Source organism: Gymnoscopelus microlampas (assembly GCF_963454915.1).
Source record: "Gymnoscopelus microlampas genome assembly, chromosome: 12".
Classification (NCBI taxonomy): Eukaryota; Metazoa; Chordata; class Actinopteri; order Myctophiformes; family Myctophidae; genus Gymnoscopelus; species Gymnoscopelus microlampas.
Window position 1 is genome coordinate 39,123,375 of NC_139949.1, and position 26,052 is coordinate 39,149,426.

The 26,052-nt window shown below is 42.6% G+C and overlaps 1 protein-coding gene across 2 annotated transcripts; it reads right to left on the reverse strand.

The window, feature by feature from the left end:
• Nucleotides 1-1,598: 1,598 nt before the first annotated feature.
• phldb2a (pleckstrin homology-like domain, family B, member 2a) lies at nucleotides 1,599-25,754 on the reverse strand. Of its 2 annotated transcripts, none has more exons than XM_084073665.1 (17): nucleotides 25,606-25,754; nucleotides 21,674-21,793; nucleotides 18,713-19,701; nucleotides 17,535-17,882; nucleotides 13,869-14,003; nucleotides 12,780-12,917; nucleotides 12,248-12,394; nucleotides 9,981-10,091; nucleotides 9,623-9,712; nucleotides 8,881-9,024; nucleotides 8,477-8,576; nucleotides 7,935-8,130; nucleotides 7,695-7,785; nucleotides 6,438-6,584; nucleotides 6,084-6,303; nucleotides 5,845-5,930; nucleotides 1,599-5,267 (listed from the first exon to the last, which is right to left on the reverse strand). In XM_084073665.1, exons 2-17 carry the CDS (start codon nucleotides 21,717-21,719, stop codon nucleotides 5,127-5,129), a joined length of 3,129 nt encoding a protein of 1,042 aa, XP_083929791.1. In that variant the 5' UTR covers nucleotides 21,720-21,793; nucleotides 25,606-25,754; the 3' UTR covers nucleotides 1,599-5,126. The 2 variants fall into 2 exon arrangements, with proteins under 2 accessions (XP_083929791.1, XP_083929790.1); XM_084073664.1 differs by having other exon boundaries at nucleotides 7,935-8,133.
• Between the last annotated feature and the right edge of the window lie 298 nt (nucleotides 25,755-26,052).

Below are 26,052 nucleotides of genomic sequence, written 5' to 3' on the forward strand. Positions count from 1 at the left end.
CACCCTCAGAAGCAGAATACGGCGGGTCTTGAGACTTCATATCACCGACACCTTCCCTGAACTATAGTGAATGAAGCCTTGTGGATTTCCTTATGCATTAAAGATATCAGTATCCTGGTGTCAGTATCATGGTCCTGGTGTCAGTATCCTGGTCACTATACTGGTCAGTACCCTGGTCAGTATACTGGTCAGTACCCTGGTCACTATACTGGTCAGTACCCTGGTGTCTGTATCCTGGTCAGTATACTGGTCAGTACCCTGGTGTCACTATACTGGTCAGTACCCTGGTGTCAGTATCCTGGTCAGTATACTGGTGTCCAATATCCTGGTTATTTTGAAGTGTCAAAGTCACGTTTTGCGTCTCGTTGGGCTGATCTCGTGTGAGTTGGACTGTCACACAGGACTTTTTCTATTAGCAATCAAGCAACAAGCAGGAAGGTGCAGATACTCTGTTTTCATGCTCACAAGAGACTTTTAAGTTCATAAGAAAGGTTATAAGGACCTTCAGCTTTGTAGCATGCAGCCAATGAGGTACTTTCTGTATTTGTTTGTTTGTTTTGTCTGTATTTTACTTAGTTTTTTACTAAGTTTTTTTCTACATGCTGTGCATGGTGTAATTTTATGTTATTTCAACATGGTCTACCAGTATTTTATGTTGTTCTTTCGTTTTCACAGTGGATTTAAAGAGTGATTTGAAGAGAAGCCTTCAAATAAACCAGTAGCAAGTACACCACTTGTGCCTGCCTGTTCATTTGAGGGAATACACCTGGTGTCAGTATCCTGGTCAGTATCCTGGTATCCTGGTGTGTGTGAAGTACAGGGGTAGAGGCAGCTCTGTGTAGGATTGTGCATTCAGTCTCATGCCATAGTTCTTGTCCAGCTTTCGATAGTAACAAGGTCACTCTGGCCTGCGCTCTCACACTCAGTGGTAAACATTTTGGCTGCCTGCTCCAAGCACCATGAAAAACACTCTGCTTGTATGATCAATTTATTCTTAGAAAGTCTGACATAGGTAAGTAATTTGATATTTGGCGATCAATTTTGTCTAATCATTTCATCAGGTTTTTATAAAATGTATTTTCATGTACAGTATTTTCAAATTACAAAATACATGGTTAATTTTCGCCAAGGATACATAACTCTCTAATGTTAAAAACATAATCACGGGCCTTCAGGCATAACCTGATTTTGCTAATTAAAATGCAGCAGATGGGTATTCTGGACGACCTACTGTAAATGAGGCCATCCATTCACACACACACACACACACACACACACACACACACACACACACACACACACACACACACACACACACACACACACACACACACACACACACACACACACAGAGAGAGAGAGAAAGGTGTTGAATTAGCAGTGTATAATTGTGCAAAAATAAAGTGATGGTAGGCTAACCAACAACCCCCCCTGTCTGCTGATTGTCCTTGTTTCAGCTATGCAACAATACCGTACCATACAAAATAGTACACTTTACATGTTCTCTTTAACATGACCAGGTTGAACATTTGTAATAAAATGCAAAAACCAACAGTTAGAACAAAATGAACATATTCAACAGACTATCCATCACCAGATCATTTGCAATATGAAGCATTTATTCATATATTCGTATAAAAGCATTGCACACATCAGTTATATAACAAAAATATATAGTGTCCATTATTAAAATATAACCGTCATGTATATAAAATTAATGAAATGTAATCAAAATGTCAGGAGGTTTGTCTGCCAAGGCTTATGTTGCAGTGACATCCAGTACAGAGGATGTTGTTGTCATGCAGTGGACTGGGATCCACTGTACGCGGTGGCAATTTGAGGTCACAAGAGAGCTTGTTGAGAGTCACCCCGGGGGACGCTACAACACATCTGCTCTGTAACTCGAGCTACTGTCCTCTTTACCACTCTGTCAAGAGAAACGGAAAGCCTGGAGGTCGATCTATTTATTCTCCATAGTATCTCACGTAAATCATAGCTATTATTATTACTCTTTTTGTCTTGAGAGATAAGACACTCTAATTAGAATTAGAGAGTAGTTGGTTATAGTTTTAATTTATCATCCCAATCAAGTTAATGGGGAGACATTGATTTCAAGTGTTGAATACAGCTTTTTGAAATAATGAAAATGAAGAATATTGCATGGCGTACCGTTAAAGCCTCACTGAGTTATACAGCTGGGAATGTACCGTATCATTTTCAAATGACTATTGTTAGAGTAAGTAATATACTTGGCACATGAGACTGCTTTGTTAAGCAAATCAAATCAAAGCAAAGTATTACAAGCAAACATCTAATGAACAACAGATTGTACTGAAATCTTGTCTCAAAGAATAAATTACATGAAAGGCTGGGACAAAATACTGTTTGAATAACAGGTATCAAGGGGGTACATTTCCCATTAACCATACTGTAGATAACAATCAGTTAAGAAAAAGTGTTGCATGGCCTAGTTTACAGTAACATATTCAATCATTTTAACTTCCTGAGACATATTTAGATGGCAAATGGCTATGACTTACATAAACATGCAAATATATTCATATGTTTGATAAATACCAAGCAAATGTGTATATGCATCACTCAGGATTAACTGTATTCTTTTCTAACACATTTGTTTGAATAGAATGGATTATTAGAAAAATCTATAGCACCATTTCAGTTAAATGAAAAAATATATTTGCATTGAGGACCTCTGCTGGTGAAAATCTGGAAGAGCATGTGTGCTGCAGGAGACTGTAGACTGCTACAGTACATTGTATGTACATCATCAATCACTATGGCACAGCATTGCCTCCTAAAGCCTGATTTTATCATACTGTATGCCGATAATAGCAGATCTACAAGCTTACACCGCATCACAACGCAACGCATTGTGAGCTTGTAGATCAGTTTTCTTCGTCCACCGTGAAGTATACAGTACATTAAAGACTAACAGCCCTTCACAGAGTGTGAGTGAATCCCATCACACCTGGTTCACTCACTACCATGCTCTGCAAACCACTCAGTGCCCTGCAGGTGGAGACATTGACTTGATTCCACTCCCATCAACATATTTCTCGCCTTTGGTTTATATTTTGGTCTGTTTGCCGCTGGACCTCTAGAGGAGAGGTGGACCACACTGTACAAAGAATTTAAACATTATTACACCTTTACAGAGCTCCAAGAAGTCTGGTTTCAGTGTACTTGGTGTGCCTCTTTTAATACAGTTCAGTGGTGGACCGTAATGGTGAGTTACTTGAGTACTGTACTTTACTTGAGTATTTGTTATTTTTGGATACTTGGATGACTTTCACTCCACTACCTTTCAAAGGCAAATATTGTACTTTTGACTCCAGTACATTTCTTGTTCATACTTTTAATACAGCAATGCATAGATGTGCAAAAGAAAATGTACTTTTTAATTTGTACTTTTGAATACTTACGGTAAGTATTTTTAAAAGCATGGATGTACTCCAGTACTTTTAAGTCAAGTACAAATTTGACTAGTGACCACTGAGTTTGTGTGTATCGTGTATCTCTCATACACCACAGAACAACATCATTCTTGTTGTTGACTGTTGTTGCGGTTGTAGCACTTTGATCAACCCTGTGTTTAACAGAGGGAACAAATTACCGACACATCTTGCTTCATTTATATGGAATTTATGTTGCTGTACACTGAAAAACCTGGAGTGTGAATGTAACTAAAAGGTCCATTTGGTTGCTTTTGTCCTCATTTACAAAATGGTTAAATTAATGCTGAGGGCTTCACTGTGTAGGGCTGCATAATTAATAATGTACAGTATATCATGATTTTAGTTTATATAATTAATAGCAGAATGCTTGTATATCCGTAATACTGAAACTTTGATCTACATAAAATGTGGTTATCAGTAAAATGAAATTATGAAATTATAAAATTACTATTGTTTTTCAAATCATCCATTGAAGCGATCATCATGCCTTATACATGGGGTCAAAATACCTCGCAATCTATCTGCATCATTATTTCAACCCTGTGGTTTTGGCAACTTGTGTGTCTTTACAAAAATAGGCCTTTAATAATAATACTTGGCATCACTTCAAACCTTATTTTGGTTGGTCAGGGAAGTGTGTGCATGAATTATATACTGTACATACACACATAATGTCTTTAGTGTAAACTGACAGGACGGCTTACAAACCCGTTTAAACAGCTTCAAAGCATTTCCTTTGGTTCAGTGGTTCTCAAACGTTTTCATGTCAAGGACCCCCAAATTGATAGGTATTTTGCCACAGACCTCCATCCGAAACTATTTTTAGCCAGTGTTATAGCTGGCATAATATAAGAGAAGATTTGTGTTAAACATTTTAAAACGTATTCAAAATTATGTCACGATTTTTTGAAAATTGCAGAACTACAAGCTCACACAGCATCACACTGCGACGCGCTGTAAGCTCGTAGATCTGCTATTTTCGAATAGCCGCAGTATAAAAAAAGGGTTAAAGTGGTTAAACCTCCTCAAGGAGCCCCGGAGTTCCCCGAACCCTACTTTGAGAACCACTGCTTCTATAGTTAATGTTCCCCTTGTTACTGTGGTGCTGTTGAACATTAACATCAGCTGCATACAGGGGCGGCTGGCAGCTTTGGCTCAGGTGGTAGGGTGGCAGCTTGGGAATCAGATGGTTCCCAATTCTATCCCCAGCTCCCCCTGGGTTGGTGTCAGAGTTTTTATCAGCAAGGCACTGAACCCCTAAACGTCTCACCAGGAATAGGTTGGTGGCTTGCATGGTTTCCTCAGCTGTCGGTGTGTGAATGTAACGCACACTGTAATAGCACTTTGGATAAAGGCACTATATATATATACTGTACATGTCCCATTTACTGTAGATATCCATAATCTTCATCACTGTCAATAATCCCAGACTGGAGCTTTGTTTCTTAGAAACGTTGATCCTTTTGTTTGTATTAAAACTAGAGGTCCGTCTGTTCAACTTTGTCCTATTAAAAGTGGTAAAAACAGCAAACAGCTGCAGATACAGCATTATGATTATGTACTGTACATACATCCATGCTGGATCGTACCCCGATGGCAGCAAATAGGACCAGAACCATGCCCAGTGTCTGGGCAGAGATCTGGGAGAAGTTACACCATGAAGTGCATGTGTCCTTCTGCGCCGGTGACGATGACATCCATCCAGATGCGCATGGCCTCGGGGGAAGGTGCCACCATGTAGAACACCCTGTCGTGGGTCTTGACGCTGAACGTCAGCGAAGGGTTGGGGCTCTTGGGTGTTGTTGAGTACATGTAATTACAAGAGAGCATGAGATAATGAGACAGAAGACAAGGCCAGGGAGGTGGTGGGTGGGTGGGTGGACGCAACAAATGGAAGACATGGGGGAAATCAAAGAAGAGGAAGCGGAAGAGATATACATTTCAGCATCGATCAAAGCAAGACTGAGTGCTTACAGCAGTGACTTTCAACCCTTTTAATTCCGAGGACCCCCAGTTTGATATGCATTAGGTCACGGGTACCCGACCTTTTTTGCACCAAGGACCATTTTCACGTAAGAATGGCAAGAATTTGTTTTTCCTCCACTACAAGCAGGAATTGTGTAGAGAGAGAAGGCGGCAAGTGTCAGCCGTCAAATTGTATCTTCATTTCGCTGTCTTCCATTGGAAATGGCTTTACAGACCCATGAGGGTCCATTTGGGTCCTAACTATCAATCATTTAGCCGGGGACCCCCTAAAAGACTCCCTGAGGGTCCCCAGAACCCCCGTTGAAAACCAGTGGCTTACAATATCTATACAATGATGCAGAACAAGATAGGAAAGGGAAGAGAGAGAGTTTCATTTGTTTACCTTGTGTGCATTCTTTAAGTGGTCATAATAAACCTCTTCTATGGCTTGGAAGTATATGACTCCTTTCATCTTGGTTTCGTGCTTGTCTGAAGCAAAGAATACACACTGAGTTTACGATTCACTCCTCAGTGATCACAGCTTATTCCAACAAGTAGTACCAACAGTTATAAAATTAAATTATTGCAGAAGTGCAGAAGTCATGCAAATGCATATAGAGGCCACAGTTGTTCTGGATTCACCTGCATAGTAAGTCAGCGTCCGTCGGTTCTGATCAAAGACGAACCAGCGTTTCTTCCAGGTTTTGATCTTGCCGCCCATTTTGACCAGGAAACCTCTGCAGGTTTTGTCTGTGATGGCCAGATGAAAGCAGGCATCTGGGTTGTGGCCAGCCGCCTCGATGTGGCCGTGAAGATCAAAGTCGTCTTTCCTCACAGGGAGGTACCGCGTCAACAGTCGGGACTGAGGAGGACACAGTGAGATTAAACTTAAATATACAAATGCAACCATAACATTGTGTTTATTTGTTCGTAGGGGGGGAAAAAAACATTATCGCATTTCAGCTTCTTATCGTCATGCCATTCTGAGATCCTCACCTGGGATCTTTGCTTCTCCCGTAGTTTCACCTCCCTCTCGACGAGCTTCTGCCTCCTGCTCGTCTCCTCTTGGAGCCGTTTCTCCAGATCCTCCCTTCGTCTGCGCTCTTCCTCCAGAGCCTGCCGGCGCGCCTCCATCTCTCGTTCCTATGTGAGCAACGTAGAGAAACAGCTTCACACTGATTCAGAGACACTGTGCAGGGAAAAGGCATCTGGACAGCAGGGGCATGATGGAGTCAAGACACAAAGTCTTAAAGTGATGTTGAACTGGTTGCATAGCTACCTGGCTATGATACTACCAACTCCAAGTCCTAATACTATCCAGCATCTTTTATTTGTTTCTTCTGTGCTACGATATAGAGGAACAAGTCGTGCTGATTCCATTTGATTCGTCATTGTGTCATTGTGTAAATCATACTTTTTGACAATATCTGGGCTTATATCATGCCTATAGTAGCTATACAACTAGCTATATGTAACAGAGAGGACCTCTGTTACAAATGTTGCACATGTATTTTAACCCTGAGTTGATTTAATTGCACAAAGTATTAGCACTTTAGTAATTTGCACAGCATATTTTGCACAGTCATTATTTTATTGTTGAATACATTCGATTGTTTCCTGTTTGACTGAGATGGCCACTCAGCCAACAAGTTCCACCTGGGGAGACTAAAGTGTGACAATCATGATGGGCAGGTGAAATGTGTGTAATAAGTGCAATAGAGACTAGGTGCAATATAATAAGTTTTATTGTTAAGTTCTGATTGAATGCCTAACAATTGCCTGTGTGTGTCAGCATGATTGAGCTGGACAATATTAGGATAGCTGGGGGGGGTTATGATGTGCTGGTGTGAGTGGGAAATTATGTTGTATTGTGAAGAAGGAATTATTGAATAACCTGTGTAGTTAATGAGACTTGTAATACTTGTGTTTTACGGCTATTTGTATTCATGTATTTACTGTATGTTTAGTTAGGTATTTATTATGTTTTAGAAACACCCCTGTGAACGGTGCAGTAAAATGGTATAGTCCAGATTCATTAGCTCCAGCTGGCTATAAAATGCTGCTGCCATTCTACTAGAGAAGAGCTGAGGGTGAGAAGCTAGACCTAGGGTGTTACTCCTAAATGTCTGTGTCATGTTTTTGTGAATAAATACACCTTCGGGTTAAACCCTACGACGAGTGCCTCTGTACTGTTCCAGCCGCTAACACGGTCCTCTTCACACTATACAACTTTAACCTAGCAAGCAGATTTACCCTGTGTTCAAGGAGTCTCTGCTTCTCGACCTGGGCCTCTCGCAGTAAACGTTCCATCTCCTCGATCTTTGCCATATTGGTCGTGCTGGCGCTGCGAGGAAGAGAAGGATGGATATCACAGTGTTTTGAAATTGGCTGTGCCAAAATATCTTAATGTCAAAATGACAAACAAATGGTGTAAGGACATGTGTTAAGCTTACGAATGAGACAGTACTGACAAAATGTGGAGACTACTCAGACCTGGATATGTTGTCTGGGGAGCAGGCAGAGAAGCTGGTCTCCAAGCTGTCAGAGCTGTCTACGCTGACAGTGTCTGAGGTGTGGCTGTTGTCTGCATATGAGAACGGGTCCAGAAACACGTTGTTTTCAGAGGCCGTCCTGCTGCAGTAGTCATTCCGTTTCTGTCTGTCGTCGTTCATGTACACGTGACTGTTGCCTGCTAATATAAATATACACAATTGACATTGGAGTACTGATAAATAAGTACAAATCAAGTTGCTGCCCATTTTATATAGAGATTATTAGATTTGTAGAGCTTTCAGATATACGTGCATAATTCATTTTCCATTTTTCATAATGCATAATGATACGTTCATAATATGTTTTTCTAAAGCCATGCATTTAGGGTACACTGTCTAAAGTTAGCGTGTCAAGCAATTTAAGCACACAAGTTATCATTTATTTGTTTTCTTAAAAATGTTGATACAATAGCATAGGAATATAGTAAAACAAAAAATCTAATCAAATCAGGCGTACTGGCGCCGGGACAATGCGGGACATACTCTTGATCATCCGCCGGGTGTTCAGATCCCTGGAGGAGAGAGTGAAGCCTTGTGGGATGAAATTCCCACAGCTTGAACTCTGGGACAGGGGCAGGTGAGGCTAAGAGACAGAGCAACAACACACACCGTGGTCAAGATCTGAGGAAAACACCCCCTCTGTTTTAGATTGTTCCTTAGCTCAGTGGTTCTCAAACATTCTCATGTAAAGGACCCCCACATTGATATGTATATGGCCGCGGACCCCCATTTGAAAAGATGTTGTGCCAGTGACCCCCATAAGAAAAGATTTGTCAAGGTTTTAGGAAAAAAAAAAAACACTTGTAACGGAGCACTTCTACATTGCAGTATTGATACTTTTACATTTGAGTACTTGAGTACTTTTGCCTGCCAGGTTGGTCGCTCACCTTGGGAGACAGGCTGCGTCCCAGAGATCTGCCGTAGGGGGTGAGGAGCTGCTGGCTCCGTCTGTGAGGTAGGCTGTCACTCAGGTGACACTGAGAGGAGCTCTCCCTGCTGCTCCGCCTCCTTTCCTTCAGCGAGTGCAAGTGCTGCAGTGGGTCAGAAACAAAGGAACAATGAGACACGGGCCAGTGTTGCCACGTCCGCTTATTATAAGCGACTTTGGGCTTTGGGTTTTTCTGTAAAGTACAAGATTTGTGTTGTATGGGGGAAAAACTTTCCGAAACCATTGTTTTTTTCAAGATGTATTTGTTGTTGAAAATAGCAGATGTACAAGCTCACAACTTGTTGCGATGCGACGTGTTGTGAGCTTGTAGATTGACTATTTTCAAATAGCCTAGTCGCTTCTTTTGGGCTTGTTTTCATAGACCTGGTTGCTAAATTCTCTCGCAAAATCTGGCAACACTGAACACGGCATATTCCATTGTTCCTCCACATTTGCCATGATGTAAAGAATCCAAGGAGGGTTTTTTTTCTCACTGTCCTTGACGTTGCTGTCCATGCACGGTGCGTGCTGACATTTGTTAAAGAAAAAAACGAAAGAAAAGAAAGAAAGACAGACAATCATAGACCTTTAGTCATTCATTACAGCGAGGTGCTGTTATTGTAACGCACAAGCGCCCTCTGGTGTTTAGATTGCACAGTCCATGAGCTGCAAGGAAATGTGTGACGTGTGCTTCTTCTTACCTCCTTAATGGCCCCAGGGTTGTTAGTGAAGGCCTGGCCCCCAGAGAGGGCTGCGTACTTTCCTTCCAAAGAGGCCAGGTTCTCCTTCTCCTGTAGACAAGGGTGTTGTTTATTTTATCTTTATACATCCCGGAAAAAGTCACATTCACACCTGTGAGCTGTCTGCTACCACCACGTTGAGGAGCGCTACTAGGCCTAATCAGGGTTACGTGAGTTGCTCTGTGGCACCTTGATGTAGTTATTGATAAAGAGAATTACTTTCTGTATCCAGATGTTCTAGCTGGTCTAGAGACAGTCATTGTGATAAATGTGAAACAGGTTAATCAACATCTGCATGCAAGGAGCCTTCATACGGTACCTTCTGAAGCATGATGAGCAAATTGTTTTTCTCTTTCTGGAAATTCTCTTTTTCTTGTTGAGTTTGAAGGATGACCTGAGTGGATTGTCTCTTCAGGGTCAGCAGCCTTTCCTATGGAAAGCAAAACAAATATGACGCCGGCAAGATACTGGAGAACGTTCACAAACAAACACCAAAGAAGCGGCTGTTTTAGAAGTCAAACTTATTTATTTAAGTTACAGTAACATAAGTTATTTGAAAACATAAAATCTAAAATAGATTTTGCCCAGTACATCCAAGGCAGAATTGTCTGTTATAGGACACATGGCGTTGCACTACTACGATGACAAAGTACTGCTACCTTTGTTCAGTTTTTGGTACCCAGCATGCAAAACTATTTTATTTTGAAGAGTGAATTTTGAGTTGATGGAGCAACTTTTGTTTACTTTTGTAGTAATTCCTTTTTTTTTTACTCCTCCTCAGAACATTAAACTTTTAGTTGAAAGTTACCAATTATTATCTGGTAGAACTAAATTATTTTAACAGGCTCTTTAGAAATTAAACCCACCCTTGTGTTTTGCTTCGCTTTTGTTTTGAATTCAAAGAATACTCTTTACTTCTTTTGTTGTGTTTCTTTTGTTATAGAAACTGTAAACAGCATGCTAAATAGTATTTCATGTTTAGGATTTCTGGTATTGATTATCATTTTCATATGTTGATGCTTTGTGCTTTAATCCTTCAAAAATGCTGTAATACCAATAACAACAACAAATCATGCCAATTGAAACGTTTGCATGTGGCAAGAGGCAAAATTGTCCAAATGTTTTCTATCTTCGTCTTTGGTAGATAGCTTTGATATGATCTACAGTCCTGTAGTAATGTCTGTTAAAAGCATACTTTCCGCTAGATGGAAGTTTAAAATAGTGTGTAAAGTACTGAGCAAAGAGAGTCATACTGTACTTAGAGTGCACTAGGTGCTCTCTTGGGGATAGTTCTTGGGTTTCATCCCTCTTTGCCCTTCAGTTTTTATAGACCCATTTGCAAAACCTCTATAAAAGGGCTTTTTTGTGGACAGTCTCTTGAAATGATTCTGTACAGTCTCTCCAAATAGACAGATAGAGATAACTGAAGGCTGTGATGTCTCAAGCCGCTCAATATGGATTGATGACAGGTGACTGAGTGGTTGATTTGAATTTCTTGTGTCATGCAGTCACTAAACCTTACATGGCCTCATGGCCTCACATGTTTGTACATAACATTTAAACCTATGGAAGTAGGTTATGAAAAGCAAATGTCAACCCTATACTTCATTGACCGGTGTCCCCCAGGGCTCTATCTTTGGTTACATCCTTTTTCCCTCCACCTCAAATCTTTTTGCCGAAAAGAACTTATCTAAAGCTGACAACACAGAGCAACGCAACACGTTGTGAGCTACAGTATTTTTGCCAAATAGTCACCTGTTATTAAATGTCCAGAATAAGGATGCTGGTTCAAGTAGTTAAATGTTAGTAACAGTTTGAAAAACGAATAGCGATGTTGCATTAGTTTTGGCCGACAAATCGAAAGCATCAGAAAGGGATGCTTTCGGAAGCATCAGAAAGGGAAGAAGAAGAAGGGGGCAAGATGGAAGAGAGATCAAACAAAGAAAACAAACAAATTATCTACATATTTTCACATTGTGCCTGAGGTAAGATATAAAGGTGCGTGAGCATAGCACCATATATATACTGTACGTGATACTATGGACGTTAGTTAAGGTGCGAGAAAAACAAAAAAACTTTAAGTCAGCGAAAAGAAAAGTCAGTGCAAAAAAAGAAAGTGCAAAATGTCAGCGCGTGTCGACCGCATAATCCACATGAGGTTGCCACTGATAATGGACTTGTATCTGCATGCATCTTTTTATCTGTCAACACTGTGTGTTCTATTTGATACATCACTTAGGGACAGATTTGTCTTTATGACATTAGTGTAAGAATATATTGGAATGACATGCATGCAATTCATGCAGGACATGCTAGCGGCCTAGTGTAGTAGTCTACATACATCAGTTATTCTCAAAGTGGGGTCCAGGAACTTCAGGGTTCATTGAGGGAGTTCCAAATGGACCCTTACAGGTCTTTAACTCTGAGAGTGTACAAAATGGACCAACTATTTGTGCTCCCACGAATGCAACCATTTGTGAATGTACAAATAATTGCATTTGTACACTCACAGTTAGGGGCCCTTGAAATTTGTGAAAAAGTTTGAGAACCAAGGGTCAACATGCATGCATGTGGCTTGTGGCATACCTTGCGTGTGACCATAGTACGCTGGCAGTCGGCTATTTCTCGGAGTGGCTTCTGCGTCCCACTGTCCTTCTCCTCATCCTGATGACACTCTCTCTCCAGCTGCTGGAACTCCAGCTCCTCAAAGGGCTTTGTTAGCACATCACTTTCCTTAAGGATTAGCACCCCCACACACACGCACACACACACACGCACACGTACACACACACACACACACACACACACACACACACACACACACACACACACACACACACACACACACACACACACACACACACACACACACACACACACACACTCTCTTAATTATAACAACAACACAACAGCAACTTAAATTGGTATAAATAATGCCTTTCACGAGACCAATGGACATTTCCATTTTACATTGAAAGAAACCAAAAACAAACAAGTAGACAAAACAAAACTAGCATCCTTGGATGCTTTTTCAGGGCTGACTTAGAGAGCCCTCCAGAGTCGAGAGAGACACATTTTTCCTATTCAAAGAATGGCTCTCATTCTGTCGCACATTTACCTGCAACTTGTCCGCGAGGTTTGTCTTCTCGTTGCCGCCGATCTTCTCCTGGAGCCTCTCCAGAAGTTCTTTGTCTCTCTGCAACTGGGCCGTCTCAGATTCCTGTTCTCCGTCCAACAGAGCACACTCCACCTCCATCTGCAACGCAGAGCGACCGCACAATGAGAAACGTTGTCCCCACATGCACATCTGGGGATTTGCCCTTGGCTCGGCTGCGGTCAACTCAACAAAAGACTCGAAGTACAACAAACATGCCATCAGATAAACACAAGGGAAACACAGTACTACGTCGCTGTCGGGGCAAAAACCTTGTATGTCCAGATTTTCAACTTACAAATTGGCACCGGGTGAAAAAAGGGTTACAAAATCGAGGGATAAAAATGATTTAAAAAAAAAAAGAAAGGTATCAAAAATAGACGATCTACAAGCTCACAACGCGTGAGCTTGTAGAACTGCTATTTTTGGAAAATAAATAAAAATGTATTTATTGGTTAAGTATGTCTGTGGGTTTCATACATATTGAATCAATGAAGAATGAAAAAATGTAAAAGTATTAACAAGAGCTCGTGACTAAACAATAACTACATTGAATGTTATGGTTTTGGACATACAAGGTTTCCGGCCGATAGCGACTAAAGACAGTTCTCAGGATCATATTCACAGGAAAGTGTGCGGCTTTAGATGATTGAGGCATGCCTCAATCCACACTGCTTCTGAACCCATCGAACTACAGGAAGACAAATGACACCAGGCGCCTGAAACTAATCAGTTGTGTTTATATTGGCGTACAGCGCAGCAGGGGTTCCCAAACTTTTCCATGCCAAGGACCCCCAAATGGCCATAACCTCGTCTGTGACCCCCCCCCCCACCCCATTGCAAAATGGCTTAAAGAACAAACAAACAAACAAAAACAAAAATATCTAAAATGTGAGCTTGTAGTTCTGCTATTTTTCATAGCCTATAATGGCAAGCCCAAAATAAGGAGCGATTATGGAGCAATTATTTTATCGAATTAGCGATTATCTATAATGTTTTATAATCTATTAAACTGATTAGTTTGACCAGCTGTGTTTCCATTGGCATCAGTACCTCTCTGATGGACTCCTCCATCTGGTTGTCCAGGTCTTTGGTCTTCTGCTCCAACTCGTCTATGTTGTTCAGAACTTGAATCCTCTCCTCCTCTATGTGGGTCACTTCCTGTTTCAGCTGCATGCTCTCTAGGACCTGCCAGAGACATCATGTGCATCCAGCGTTACATTTGTAAAGAAAAAAAAAACACTTAAGTGCTCCTAAATACTTTGTTGTATGACAAATAGTGGAGAAAAAAAGCAAATCTACAAGCTCACAAATGACATGTTGTGAGCTTGTAAATCTACTTTTTTTCCTTTCTTTTTTTTTTTTTTATAAAAAAAAAGATTTTAAAGATTTTGTAAAATGTTGAACATTTGCCCAAAATAGGGACACTAGTGTTATGGTTATCATAAAGTCTGCACACTGGATCATGCTCCTCAAGTGATTTTAATAGATTACCAGCAAGGTAATTGATGTTTCGAGCTTGCTAGCTCTTCCTGTGTGAGGAAGAGCTAAGTACTGTGACAACGATATGAACTGTAATGCATGTAGCAGAAGCGTTTGTTACATCGTGTTCTTTAGCGCTTGTTAAAAAGAATAGATATTTGGGTGTGAACAAGTGGATGCTTCATAAACAACTTTGAAAAGTTAAGGATACAAGGGAACTGCACCAAGTCTTGCAGTTTGAAAATCATTATTTTGTATTCATTGTGCAGCCATATTCTGGTGACAATACGTGAGCTGTATTATAAAAAATAATTTCTTGACAGTTTCAACAGAAAGTTGGTAAGAGTCCTCATAAACTGTGACAGACTGTCCCTTTCTGGACAGCAATCAGTTCTTTCCATGCATTTGATATGCTATTAAACCATTTTCCCAGCCACTGCAAACCATCTTTTGCCAAGGTGGACTAGAGCCACAGCTGCGTTTTAATTCACTGGAACCTGGCTCGCTGACAACGAGGGCAGGATTCCATTCCACTTTGTGAAATGGAAATATTTTTTCCAATGCGTTTTGCTGCCACAACAGTTCCTGAACACCCACATACTTTATCTCCGTGGCTCTCAAACCTTTTAATTTCAAGGACCCCCAGTTTTATATGCATTAGGCCATGGACCGGCATTTGATCTCTGCATGGGACCCCAATCTACAATATAAAATCCTAACTCTGAGAGTGTACAAATGGAACCAAATGGACCCGTAAGGTTCCATTTGGTTCCATTAGTACACTCTCAGAGTTACAGACCCTTAACTCCTCAAGGACCCCTGGGGGTCTCCGGACCCCAGTTTGAGAACCACTGCTTTATCTCATCTATTGCTGATACTAAAATACAAATACATTCATATGAACATGCAGGTATATTTAATTTAAGACATAACAGATCCTAAAGCATCAGTTTTCCCTGTCCGCAGCCACAGCCTCATGTGGCTTAAGGATTTATAAGTAATTTCCGATGCAGTATTGCGTGCCTCGTAAGCCGTACTTTAAAATAGCCTTTTCCCAGTGTATTATCTTGTAGAAATGCATTTTAAGTACACAGAGATATAGTGTAAATACTGCACAAATACATTATGTACAGTACATGTGTAGCAACCAAATGCAAGTACAATATGTAAAATGTAACTGTATTCACATTGTGTAATTATTACACACATTCTGTATTAGGGAGCGGTGTATTCACAATTGTTTTCAGTTGGTTGATTCAATTGTAATGCTGCATTTTAAAAAAGTATGTGCGCCTACATTGGTAGCGTTGGAGTAAATCATGACCAACGACCTTTTAAAACTCACATAAAAGTTGATACCGCTGCCTGTGTCAGAATACACTGAATAAAAAGTAAGGGCATTGTAAAGTAAGGGCTTACTGAATGGACCTGCTCCACCATACGTAGGTAGCTGGGAATGCAGGCGAGCGATTAGAAGGTCCTGGATGATTCATAAATAATTGAATATACTATTACATCCTTGATGCAAAACCAAAACCTTCCTCCATACAATAGCTTCAGTGTAAAGAGCAAAACATCTGGAAAAAATAGATGCCTTTGTAATTGTGCTCACATACAGCCTCTCTCCCCATTCACGCACGCACACACACATTCTCTCTATCCCCCTGTGGTGCACGCACCCACACACATACACAGCATACAGTGAACAATTATGTACTTGTATATGCACGTACGCACGCACGCACGCACGCACGCACGCACGCACGCACACACTACTATACATATAACTGCTTTACCATACACACAAAAACTATAGATCATACATTGTTGCTGTCGTGCAGAAACCTTGTATCTCCATATTTCAACTTTCTATGCTTTTTTGTAAATGAATGCCCTACAATGACACACAAAAGTAGCAACAAAATAAATAGCCAATCTACAAGCTCACAACACGTCACATCGCAATGCGTTGTGACCTTGTAGATCTGCTATCCTTCTATTTTAGATCTGTTTTTAAAGTGAAAGTTAAAGTCGTTAAGTGTGTCTGTGAGTTTTATAAATATAATAATAATAATAACTACATTCGATCCATTGGAACACAGGTAATTTTCTGAAAAGTAACGGTTTTGAACATACGAGGTTTCCACCCGACAGCGACGACAGGCACATCTATACATCACACATGCACCCGCACACACACATAATACACTCACAAACGTATTCTACTGGGGATAAAGTCATTTCCTGTCCCCCCCTTCTCCTCCTCCTTGAAGAGACTGCGGGGCTGATGGCTACAGCCTAACTGTTCCAAGGAGAGCTTCTATCATTAAAACCAGACACACCGCTAGAGCGTCGTTACCGATCTTGAGTGGAAAAAATGGCACTCTTTTACAGGAGGGGGCTGTAAGTAACTCTGTGGTGACCGAGCTAGTAAAAGGAGAAAAAAAAAAGAAAAACGTGTGGACTATAGCTTAGCAAAATACATGCAAACGGAATTCCTCAAGAGGCCCCACACTGTGCACTGTTTAGAAATCCTCTCGCAGCCCCCAATAGTGGGAACCTACTGTATATGTTTGTGTGTTTATGTTTCCATGCTGCTCACACGTTACGCAAACATACACTATAGATGTATACTGTACCCTAATGGCCGATTTTATGCTTGTGTTGTGTGCCGGTGACACATGCTGAAACTATCCGACCTACAAGCTCACAATGCGTCACCGGGCGTTTTTTTCTGTGATTGCTTCGCCGAAAATGTATTTTGTGTAACAGCTATTTGTGTCATAACTACAGTACATCCACACGGAACGCCAATATTCTGCATAAATAAAGTGATGCCATTTTTGTTGGGAATGACATCAACCTGTATGAATGAGGCATCAACTCTATGAACAGTTTTGATGCCAGATACTCCCATATTTTTTCCCATAGTTTCATTTATTGGTGTGTAAAGGCCTTTAAAGACCAGTTTTTACAAACACCACTTAAGCCCTATTTCTAAAATAGCTAAAATAACCAACCAACCCATTAAATTAAATATTAGAAAATGTGTGAATAATGTTTGCCTATAATGACATGCCCCAAAATAAGGATGCCAGGTTGAGAGTGGTTAAAATGACATTCAGGAGTCTGCAGTGTATGTCTCTCAGAGTGTGTATGTGCCGTGCATGTGTGTGCCTGGCAGCATTGATGAACTTCACATTCCTATCCATATTTGGACTATAAGGGGAGTCTTACTTTGGCTCTGTGTTGAGCGGAAGGCGAGGGAGCGCTGCTGTTCAGGCTGACTGCAGGTGACTGGGACCTGGCCTCCCTGTAGACGCTGGGCTGGAGCAGGCAGCTGCCCGGTCGGTCCTCAGCCAGCTGGTAGTCCCTGCTGCTGGGCGCCTTGGCTTCGAAGCAGCTGTCTGCCGCCGTGCCGCTGGGAGAGTCGGAGCACGACTCAGACTCGTCGTCCGAGACCTGCAGCTTCTCCAGCTCCTTGTTGATCTTCTGCAGGTCGGACATGGAAGAGCCGACCGCGTCTCGCTTCACCTGGCCCAGCTCCGTGCACAGGCTCATGATGGTCTCAAGACGCTGACACTCCTAAGGACACGGAGAAGCAGGTAGCGGAGATGGGTGACACAATAGGGTGACACCTTTGAGTGTGTGTGTGTGTGTGTGTGTGTGTGTGTGTGTGTGTGTGTGTGTGTGTGTGTGTGTGTGTGTGTGTGTGTGTGTGTGTGTGTGCACGCGTGTGTGTGTGTGTGTGTGTGTGTGTGTGTGTGTGTGTGTGTGTGTGTGTGTGTGTGTGCACGCGTGTGTGTGTGTGTGTGTGTGCACACGTGTGTGTGTGTGTGTGCACGCGTGTGATTGTGCATGTTATCCGAACTGCACCATTGCCATAACGCTATACCATGGATAATACTTGATTCTAATTGTCAGGAGGGTGTGCATTATTTTCATCTGCGGCCTCATACGGTTCAAAATGTTGTATGCATAATTACATTTTTATGTCAGCTAAAATGAGCTACAAACAACTATCAAATTAACCTTGTTTTAAAAGACCCGACTACACTAGCAGACTGACGGAGCTGGTACTCATTTCTAGGTCTTACAGCTCCTCCCAGTTGCTAGAGTTGTAAGGTAACGTTTATTCCAAGGTTGACAAAGATAGTGCCACACAAAGTTTCTATCTAAAGAGCGTACAAAATATGAATAAAACATTCACATTTTAATTGTTGGTGTCTATTACACCACTTTCACCAGGTTACCCTGGTGTAAGTGGTGTAATAGACACCAAGCCATGCAGTTGTAGAAAAATAATGCACTCATTTGAGGCATATCACCTTCGGATTCTTGTAATTAGCCTCTGTTTTGCGGATCAGTTTCTGGGCGTGGCTTATCCCTCACATAAAACATGACAAGAAACTCACCAGTCTTTGTACTTTTTGCTCCTTGAGCCGCTCGTCTCGTTGGTGCAGGTGGTAGTCTCTGAGCTCCTCTTTCCCATTCAGAGAGGTGATGCTGCCCACCCTCTGGCCGGGCCCAAGCCCACCCTTCCCGAAGGACAACCTCCTCTCTCCCAGCCCCAGGTCCAAACAGGTCGAGGAGCCCCTCAGCCCCTCGCAACCGTCCCTCCACACCTCCGTCTCGCATCCCAGCGAGCTCAGCGAGGACATGCTGGCCCTGCGGGACGCGCCGGGAACGCTGGCTGACACCGTCACGTCCGGCGGCTGCTCCAGAGACGACAGGCTGCGCCGGGACACCACCACCGCAGGCACCGCTGTCCTCTGTGGGGGACCCGTCACCTGATGGGCGGGGAGCAGCGAGAGCGGAGGGGCCTCCGATCGGTTCAGGCGGGGCAGGGAGCGGCTGTGGGTGCTCAGGCCGTTGAGGGAGCCCGTGGAGTACTTCCTCTGCCTATGGTCCCCCGTACGGCCTTGAGAGTAAATCCTGCGTCCCATGCGGGGGCTGGAGGGCATGCTGGCCGCGCCGCTTTTGACCCGGGGTGAGCGCGGCACAGGGTGGTCCCCGTAGGAGGAGAGGGTGGCGGACAGCAGAGAGCCTCCATCTGCCAGGTTGGCGGAGAGTAGTAGGCTGTCTTGCGAGCGGTGGCGAGATGTGGCGTGGTGCCGGAGAAAACAGTTGGGGCTGAGGGGCCGCTCCCCCTGCCGAGGCGAGGGGGGCACGCTGCTGCTGGCGTAGTAGGAGGAGGTTCTGGAGGAGGTGGGAGGGCGCCCAAGAGTGGAAGGCACGCTGAGGTAGTTGCGGCTGCATTCAGCTGCCCTGAGGCTGGCCTCCAGGGCGCTCTTCCTGCGCTGTAGCGTCTCCATCAGCTCCTGTAGTTCCGCCTTTGAACGGGAGCCCCTCATCAAGGGTCCGCCCACTGAGCCTCCATTGCTGTGTTCAATCTTCACACAGTCTGTAGAGAACAGTGTTAAATTATAACTTTAAAAGCATTGATGGACTTTGATATAGCCATGGATAGCTACCCGGGTTAGCTATTTACAAGTCTAAATAGTAGATAATCATATTTACTCTGTGAGAGAGAAGAAGTAATTTCATTCACTCTCATAGTATGGCAAAACAGGTGTCAAAATCACACTTTTAACAGGTCAACAAACATGCACAAAATAGAATCTGCCAATACCCCAAAAGTACCAGAACCTGTTTTATGTTTGTTTCTGTGCTAGAAGCGTGATTTTCCATTTTGCCATTCACTGAATGGAACCACTGCTTTCGGTTCCTTGATCACGGAAGCAACAGATGAAGACGATGGAAAATATGTTGTATATCATTCCTAGGTTGCTAAACAACGCACGGTTCTACCAAAGTTCAACGTCACTTTAAATCCAAGGTCAGCATGTCCCTTGAGACATGGTCTGTAACCACAATGACTAAACATGATTGTTTAAAGCTGCGATCCATAAGTTTTATGTCCCACCTGGCAGTACTACTATCTTGAAGTGGCGGTGCACCACTGTTACATGCATAATATAGGGGAAACCCTGGTATGGGAAATCTGCCTTGCTTAATAAACACCAGTTAAGCTGAGAGGAGCAGACGCGTGTGCTGACTAAGATGGGAAAAACCAGCAAAGAATGCAGTCTGGTACAGTTCCGAGTCCAATGCAAACATTGGGCCGGTGGCTAAAAGCGTCTTCTAAAAATGAAAAAATGCTGGCGGGCCGGCCCACCAAGACAAAACAGAATGCTATCAAACACCTCGCAATTCCGACCCCATTGTGAGGATACCGATGTCACTCCTGTCATGACTGGACTTAATTTAGGCACTGTTTACCTGTGGCTGTGTGCTGTACAGCAGTGGTTCTCAACCAGTGGTCCGGGGACCACCAGTGGTCCTTGAGGGGGTTCCAGGTGGTCTCTAGCTAAATGATAGCTAGATAGGTAACCAAATGGACCTTTATAGATGGACATTTGGTTTCATTTTACACTCTCAATAGTTAAATTATTGTTAAACATCTGCATTACTTTAATTTACAAGAAGTCTACACAATTAGAGAATGTAGAATAAATATTCCAAGTCTTGGGTCTGAGAGTCTAAATCTCATCAAACGGTGGTCAGTGGCTCAAATGCCGAATAAATAATGGACCTTGATTTGAAAAAGGTTGAAAACCACTGCTGTACAGTAATTTGTTATTACCGTCTACATATACAAGGCCTGGGTGGAAGTGGTGGACAAAGCCATTCAGTCAAATACTTCAAACATTTAAGAATTGTGTTTCCACATTGTCCGACCAGGAATGGTTTAAATATAGTCCTTATAGATAATTAGATTGTTATGCGACCATTATTTCCGATGTCTTTAGCATGCTGACGGTCATTCCAGACACAGATTACTTTACTTTGGTTCACTGCACTTTAAAGTGCCACATGGTGGATATGAAATGCATTTTCCAGTCTGGTGACAGCAGTATCTTCAAAATGAATGAAAACAATAGACTTAAAAAAAATAAGTAAACCTCTGATCTAACATGTGACTCCAGGCTTCATTTTAGAAGCATGATTATCCTGGAACAACAGCTGTTTTACAGCTGTTTCTCAAATGGAAAATAGGCCAGGTGGTAGTGGTCACTTCGAAGAGCTTTTGACTATTACCTGATGAGCCGTCCCTGTGCTTTCCATATTCTGTGATTCTGAACCACTTGGGGTTAAACATTTGCCAAAAATAGCAGATCTACAAGCTCGCAGAGATGCGTTGCGACGCGTCGTGGGCTTGTAGATTGGCTATTTTCGGCGAGGAGATAATTTGGAGTAGATCGATAAATAGTACAGTTCAACCCAGGTCCGATTAACTAAGTATAGAGGGTCTCAGTGAATGGCCAGGTCAAAGATAGCAGGGAAACAGCAACTGGTCATTGAATTCATCCTACCTGAACCATAGCCCAAAGTGGCGATGGGACTCTTCTGGGGAAACATACTCCTCAGATGACTGGCCTCCTTCAGTTTACTTTGGTTTTGGTTTGCCAGAAAGAAAGGACAAATGGAGAAATCTGGAGGAAGAAATACACATACAATCAATGCAGGATAGCAGCTTGCAACATTTAAGTACATTGTGGTGTGCTGCTAAATAATACAGAAATTCTTTCAGTCAAATCAATGACTCTGAGGTACAAAAGTATACTTGCATACATGCATACATGCATACATGCATACTGTACATGCATACATACATACATACATACAGACATACAGTACATACATACATACATACATGCATACATGCATACATGCATACATGCATACATGCATACATACATACATACATACATACATACATACACACACTCTCTCTCTCTCTCTCTCTCTCTCTCGCTCTCTCTCTCTCTCTCTCTCTCTCTCTGTCTTGCACACACACACACACACACACACACACACACACACACACACACACACACACACACACACACACACTTTGTTTGTGTATGCGCATACACAAACACAAATCACATTAACCAATGAACAGAATATATTGTAACTAAATCCCACTCGTTGTAGCTCCTAGACTAATATTTAATTGTCTGTTTTTTCTCTGTCTCTGTGTTAAGTGTCCATGGGCCTCTTGAAAGGTGCTATATAAATTTAAGTTATTATTATTATTATTATAATTATTATTAAGACAGTGAGTAGTAGGAAAGGAAAGTACATAATGTGCTTATGAGCAGCCTGCGGTGGAATAAAGTCTGCCTCGGTGTCACTGTCACACTTTAAATGCCCATCTTAAAAGTTGCTCTGTCCCTAGGATGCACTGCTTTTTTGCTCTTTTGATCTTCTTATGGTATTTTTTATTGTCGTCACCCTGTTCAGGAGACTCTAAATACAAGACTTGCGCTGACTGCAATGTTTTCACAGCTGTATTCTAATGTCTGCTTCGTTTCAGTGGGTGACGCAGACGTTTACTGATCAAGCTCAAGATCAGAATTTCCCCATGCTTTTCTTCCACTTTCTCTTTCTTTCTCGCTTACATTATTTATAAATAATAAATACATTTTAACTGAGTAGCAATACGGAGGAACCCAGGAGGCCCAAACAGGCAGACAGTCTCCACGTCATGTTAACATTAGCTTGTCTCCATATCCCCTCCTGTCTTGTCTGACTTGTCCTGATCCTAATCAGCGACCCACTGCTTAGTCTGTAGTCTGTGATGAGGACCTGACCTGAAGAGGGCCATGAAATGTCCCTCTGGGTGATACTGTAAGTGACTCTAGTGAAGTGACTCACTGTGTGACAGACTGCGTGACTGAGTGCCAGACAGACCTTGTGGTGTGTTAGGAAAGGAGAGAGAGCGCGAGAGAGACAGAGAGATGGAGAGAGGGGAATGAAGGATGAAAAATGAAAACCTCTCTCCCCACCACCATGCTCTTGACCGAGTGGAGATGCTCTTTGGTGGCCAGCAGTAACATTAGCTTATAGAGGTTGTGGTTGTACTGGCATGATCCCAGATGAATACATGTATCTCGAGTAGTGTCATCACCAGTATTGCATTGCATTGCTGTACATCACACTGTGATGTATAGCAATGGAATGCAATGTGATGCGAAAACGAGCAAACTTCAACTCCATTTCTTACCCCCAAACGTTCCAAAACCCACAGGCCATAGTTTACTCTGTTCTTTCATCATGTTATTTTGAGGTGAGATAATATGTTTATAAACCCTGGGGTGTTCCGTTTTTTCATGTCACCTAGGGTTTCAATAATCTGCTTCTAATCAGATACAATCCGTTTTTGTTATCATTGTAGCCTACAGTATCAATGTTGTTTTTATCACTTCATATTTTGTATCGTACCATTGTGCAAATAACTAAACTAAGCACTAAACTAAATAGACAATGGGGAGGCCAAATTACTGATGTTACTGTTGGCTCCAATGAGACAGCAGAGTGACTTCAAAAGTCACACATTACAGCCCAAAGGCATATGGGCGCACGCACAAACGCACTCATACGCACGCACATGCACACGCACACGCACACGCACACGCACACGCACACACACACACACAGAGAGAGAGACAGCGAGAGAGAAAGAGAGTGAGAGAGAGACAGAGTCAGACAGAGAGAGACAGACAGACAGACAGAGGGTCTGATCCGATCCAAGGTTTCCTCTCTCCGCCGGCTGGAGAGAGCAGACCTACAGGAAGTAGAGTATCCTTTTACACCGTCGGGCTACAGGCCACAATCAATCAGCATGAGCTCACTCTTCACTCTCCACACACTTGAAGAGGCCGGCCTCACGTCAGGAGGAGGCGAGAGCTTTTACTGCGTCACACAGACTACAGGCCAGCGGGACATTGCAGCCAGTGGAGTTTTTGCACGCAAATTATAATGCTGGCCTGGACCGCTGGTGTAGCAGTCCAAGCACCTAGGCTCCAACGTAGCCTGACAGTGTGGGTACGAGTCCCGATCCTGATGTCCTTTGCTGCATGTAACCCCCCATCTCTCTCCCCATTTCCTGTCAGACTCCGATCCTATCAATAAAGGCATAAAAAGCCACAAAAAATATATAAAATAAAAAATAGATAAATTGAATGCTCACACTCACGTTTTGTTCAGTTACACTTATGGGGACTTTCATTGATTGGATTTGAATTGATTGATTTCTTATTATTATCTTATGCTCGCTTAAAAAGTGGTTCTCAAATTTTTACTTTTCAAGGACCCCCCAGTTTGGTATGCATCAGGCTACGGACCCCCACAACTCTGAGAGAGTACAAATGGAAGCAGTTGTACACTCTCGCAGTTACAGACCTGCAAGGGTCCATTTGGTTCCCAACAATCAATAATTTAGCTGGGGACCCCCTGGAACCACTCAGGGACCCCTGGGGGTCCCCGGACCCCACTTTAAGAACCAGTGCACTACTTGCCTACCAATGACATCATCATCGATAGCTGACAAGCTGATAGACATTTACAGCCGTTCTCTTCCTGGGAAAGTTAATATGATATACTAACTTATGCATATTATGCTGAAATAGAAGCCATTGTTCTTGCATTATTAAAAATATACAAATGAATGCTTGAAATGACCAAAACTGCCTGTATGAAGATGTCACTGGTATAGGCAGGGGAATGGTGCCATCTTATAATGAACATTCAACTTGAAGTGGTCCTTTAACTGTTAAATTAGGGATATACCGGTCAATTAAGGCTTAACATCACATGACCCCTCCTGCGGGGTTAGCAAAATGACACACACACACACACACACACACACACACACACACACACACACACACACACACACACACACACACACTGGATAAAAGCGCACATGCACGTGAGAAATGCTGCCCACACACACACACACACACACACACACACACACACACACACACACACACACACTGTCTGGTCATAGCTGAATAAACAATTTCGGAAAACTTGCAAGTAAGTAGATAGTAGATAGATAGTAGACATCATGCTAAATGCTTCGCTTCAGGGCTACTATGCTCTGTCCACGAAAATATTAATTCCTATTAGGACTCTGGATTCTTTGGCATTCATTCCAACTAAAGGTTTTCAAAACACATATTTGTTAAGTAATCCTCACAAGATTAGCCTGCAGCTTCTAATACTTAGGCTACCGTTAACCAACGTTATAATAGCCCAGACTACTTTGTAACTCTATAAGTAACTTTTTTAATTAATGTCGACTTCAAATAAAACTCCAAGGCATGTTATTTAGCTGAAGACAGATCAGCGCGACGCGGGGCATCACCGTCAGTCTGCGGAGAGAGAAGACCCTTCATGATCTGATTCTGAACTAACTTTACTGAGACTGGACTGGAGTGATCGTCCCACTAACCTCTGTCTTCTGTCCCATGCACACTGATGATGGTCGCCGGTCAATTTGAACTTCTTTCTCGTCATAGAAACGTGGAATAATCCCGAGAATTAGCATGACAAAAGAAAATAGATGAAACGCTATACTCCTATACCTTCACTCTGCTCCCAGACACTCCTCCTCCTCCTCCTCAGTCCCTCAGCCCCTCATCTCAACCCCCCTCTCTCTCTCTCCCTCCCTCCCTCTCCCTCCCTCCCCCTCTCTCTCCCCCCCCCCCCCCCCCCCCCTCTCTCTCTCTCTCTCTCTCTCTCTCTCTCTCTCTCTCTCTCACACTCCCCCCCTCTCTCTCTCTCCCTCCCTCTCTCTCTCTCTCTCTAAAAATTCCACCACCCATCTAGCAGTGGTTCTCAAAATGTTTATGTCAAGAAGCCTCCAATCGTATTTGGCCGGGGGCCCTCATTTGAATAT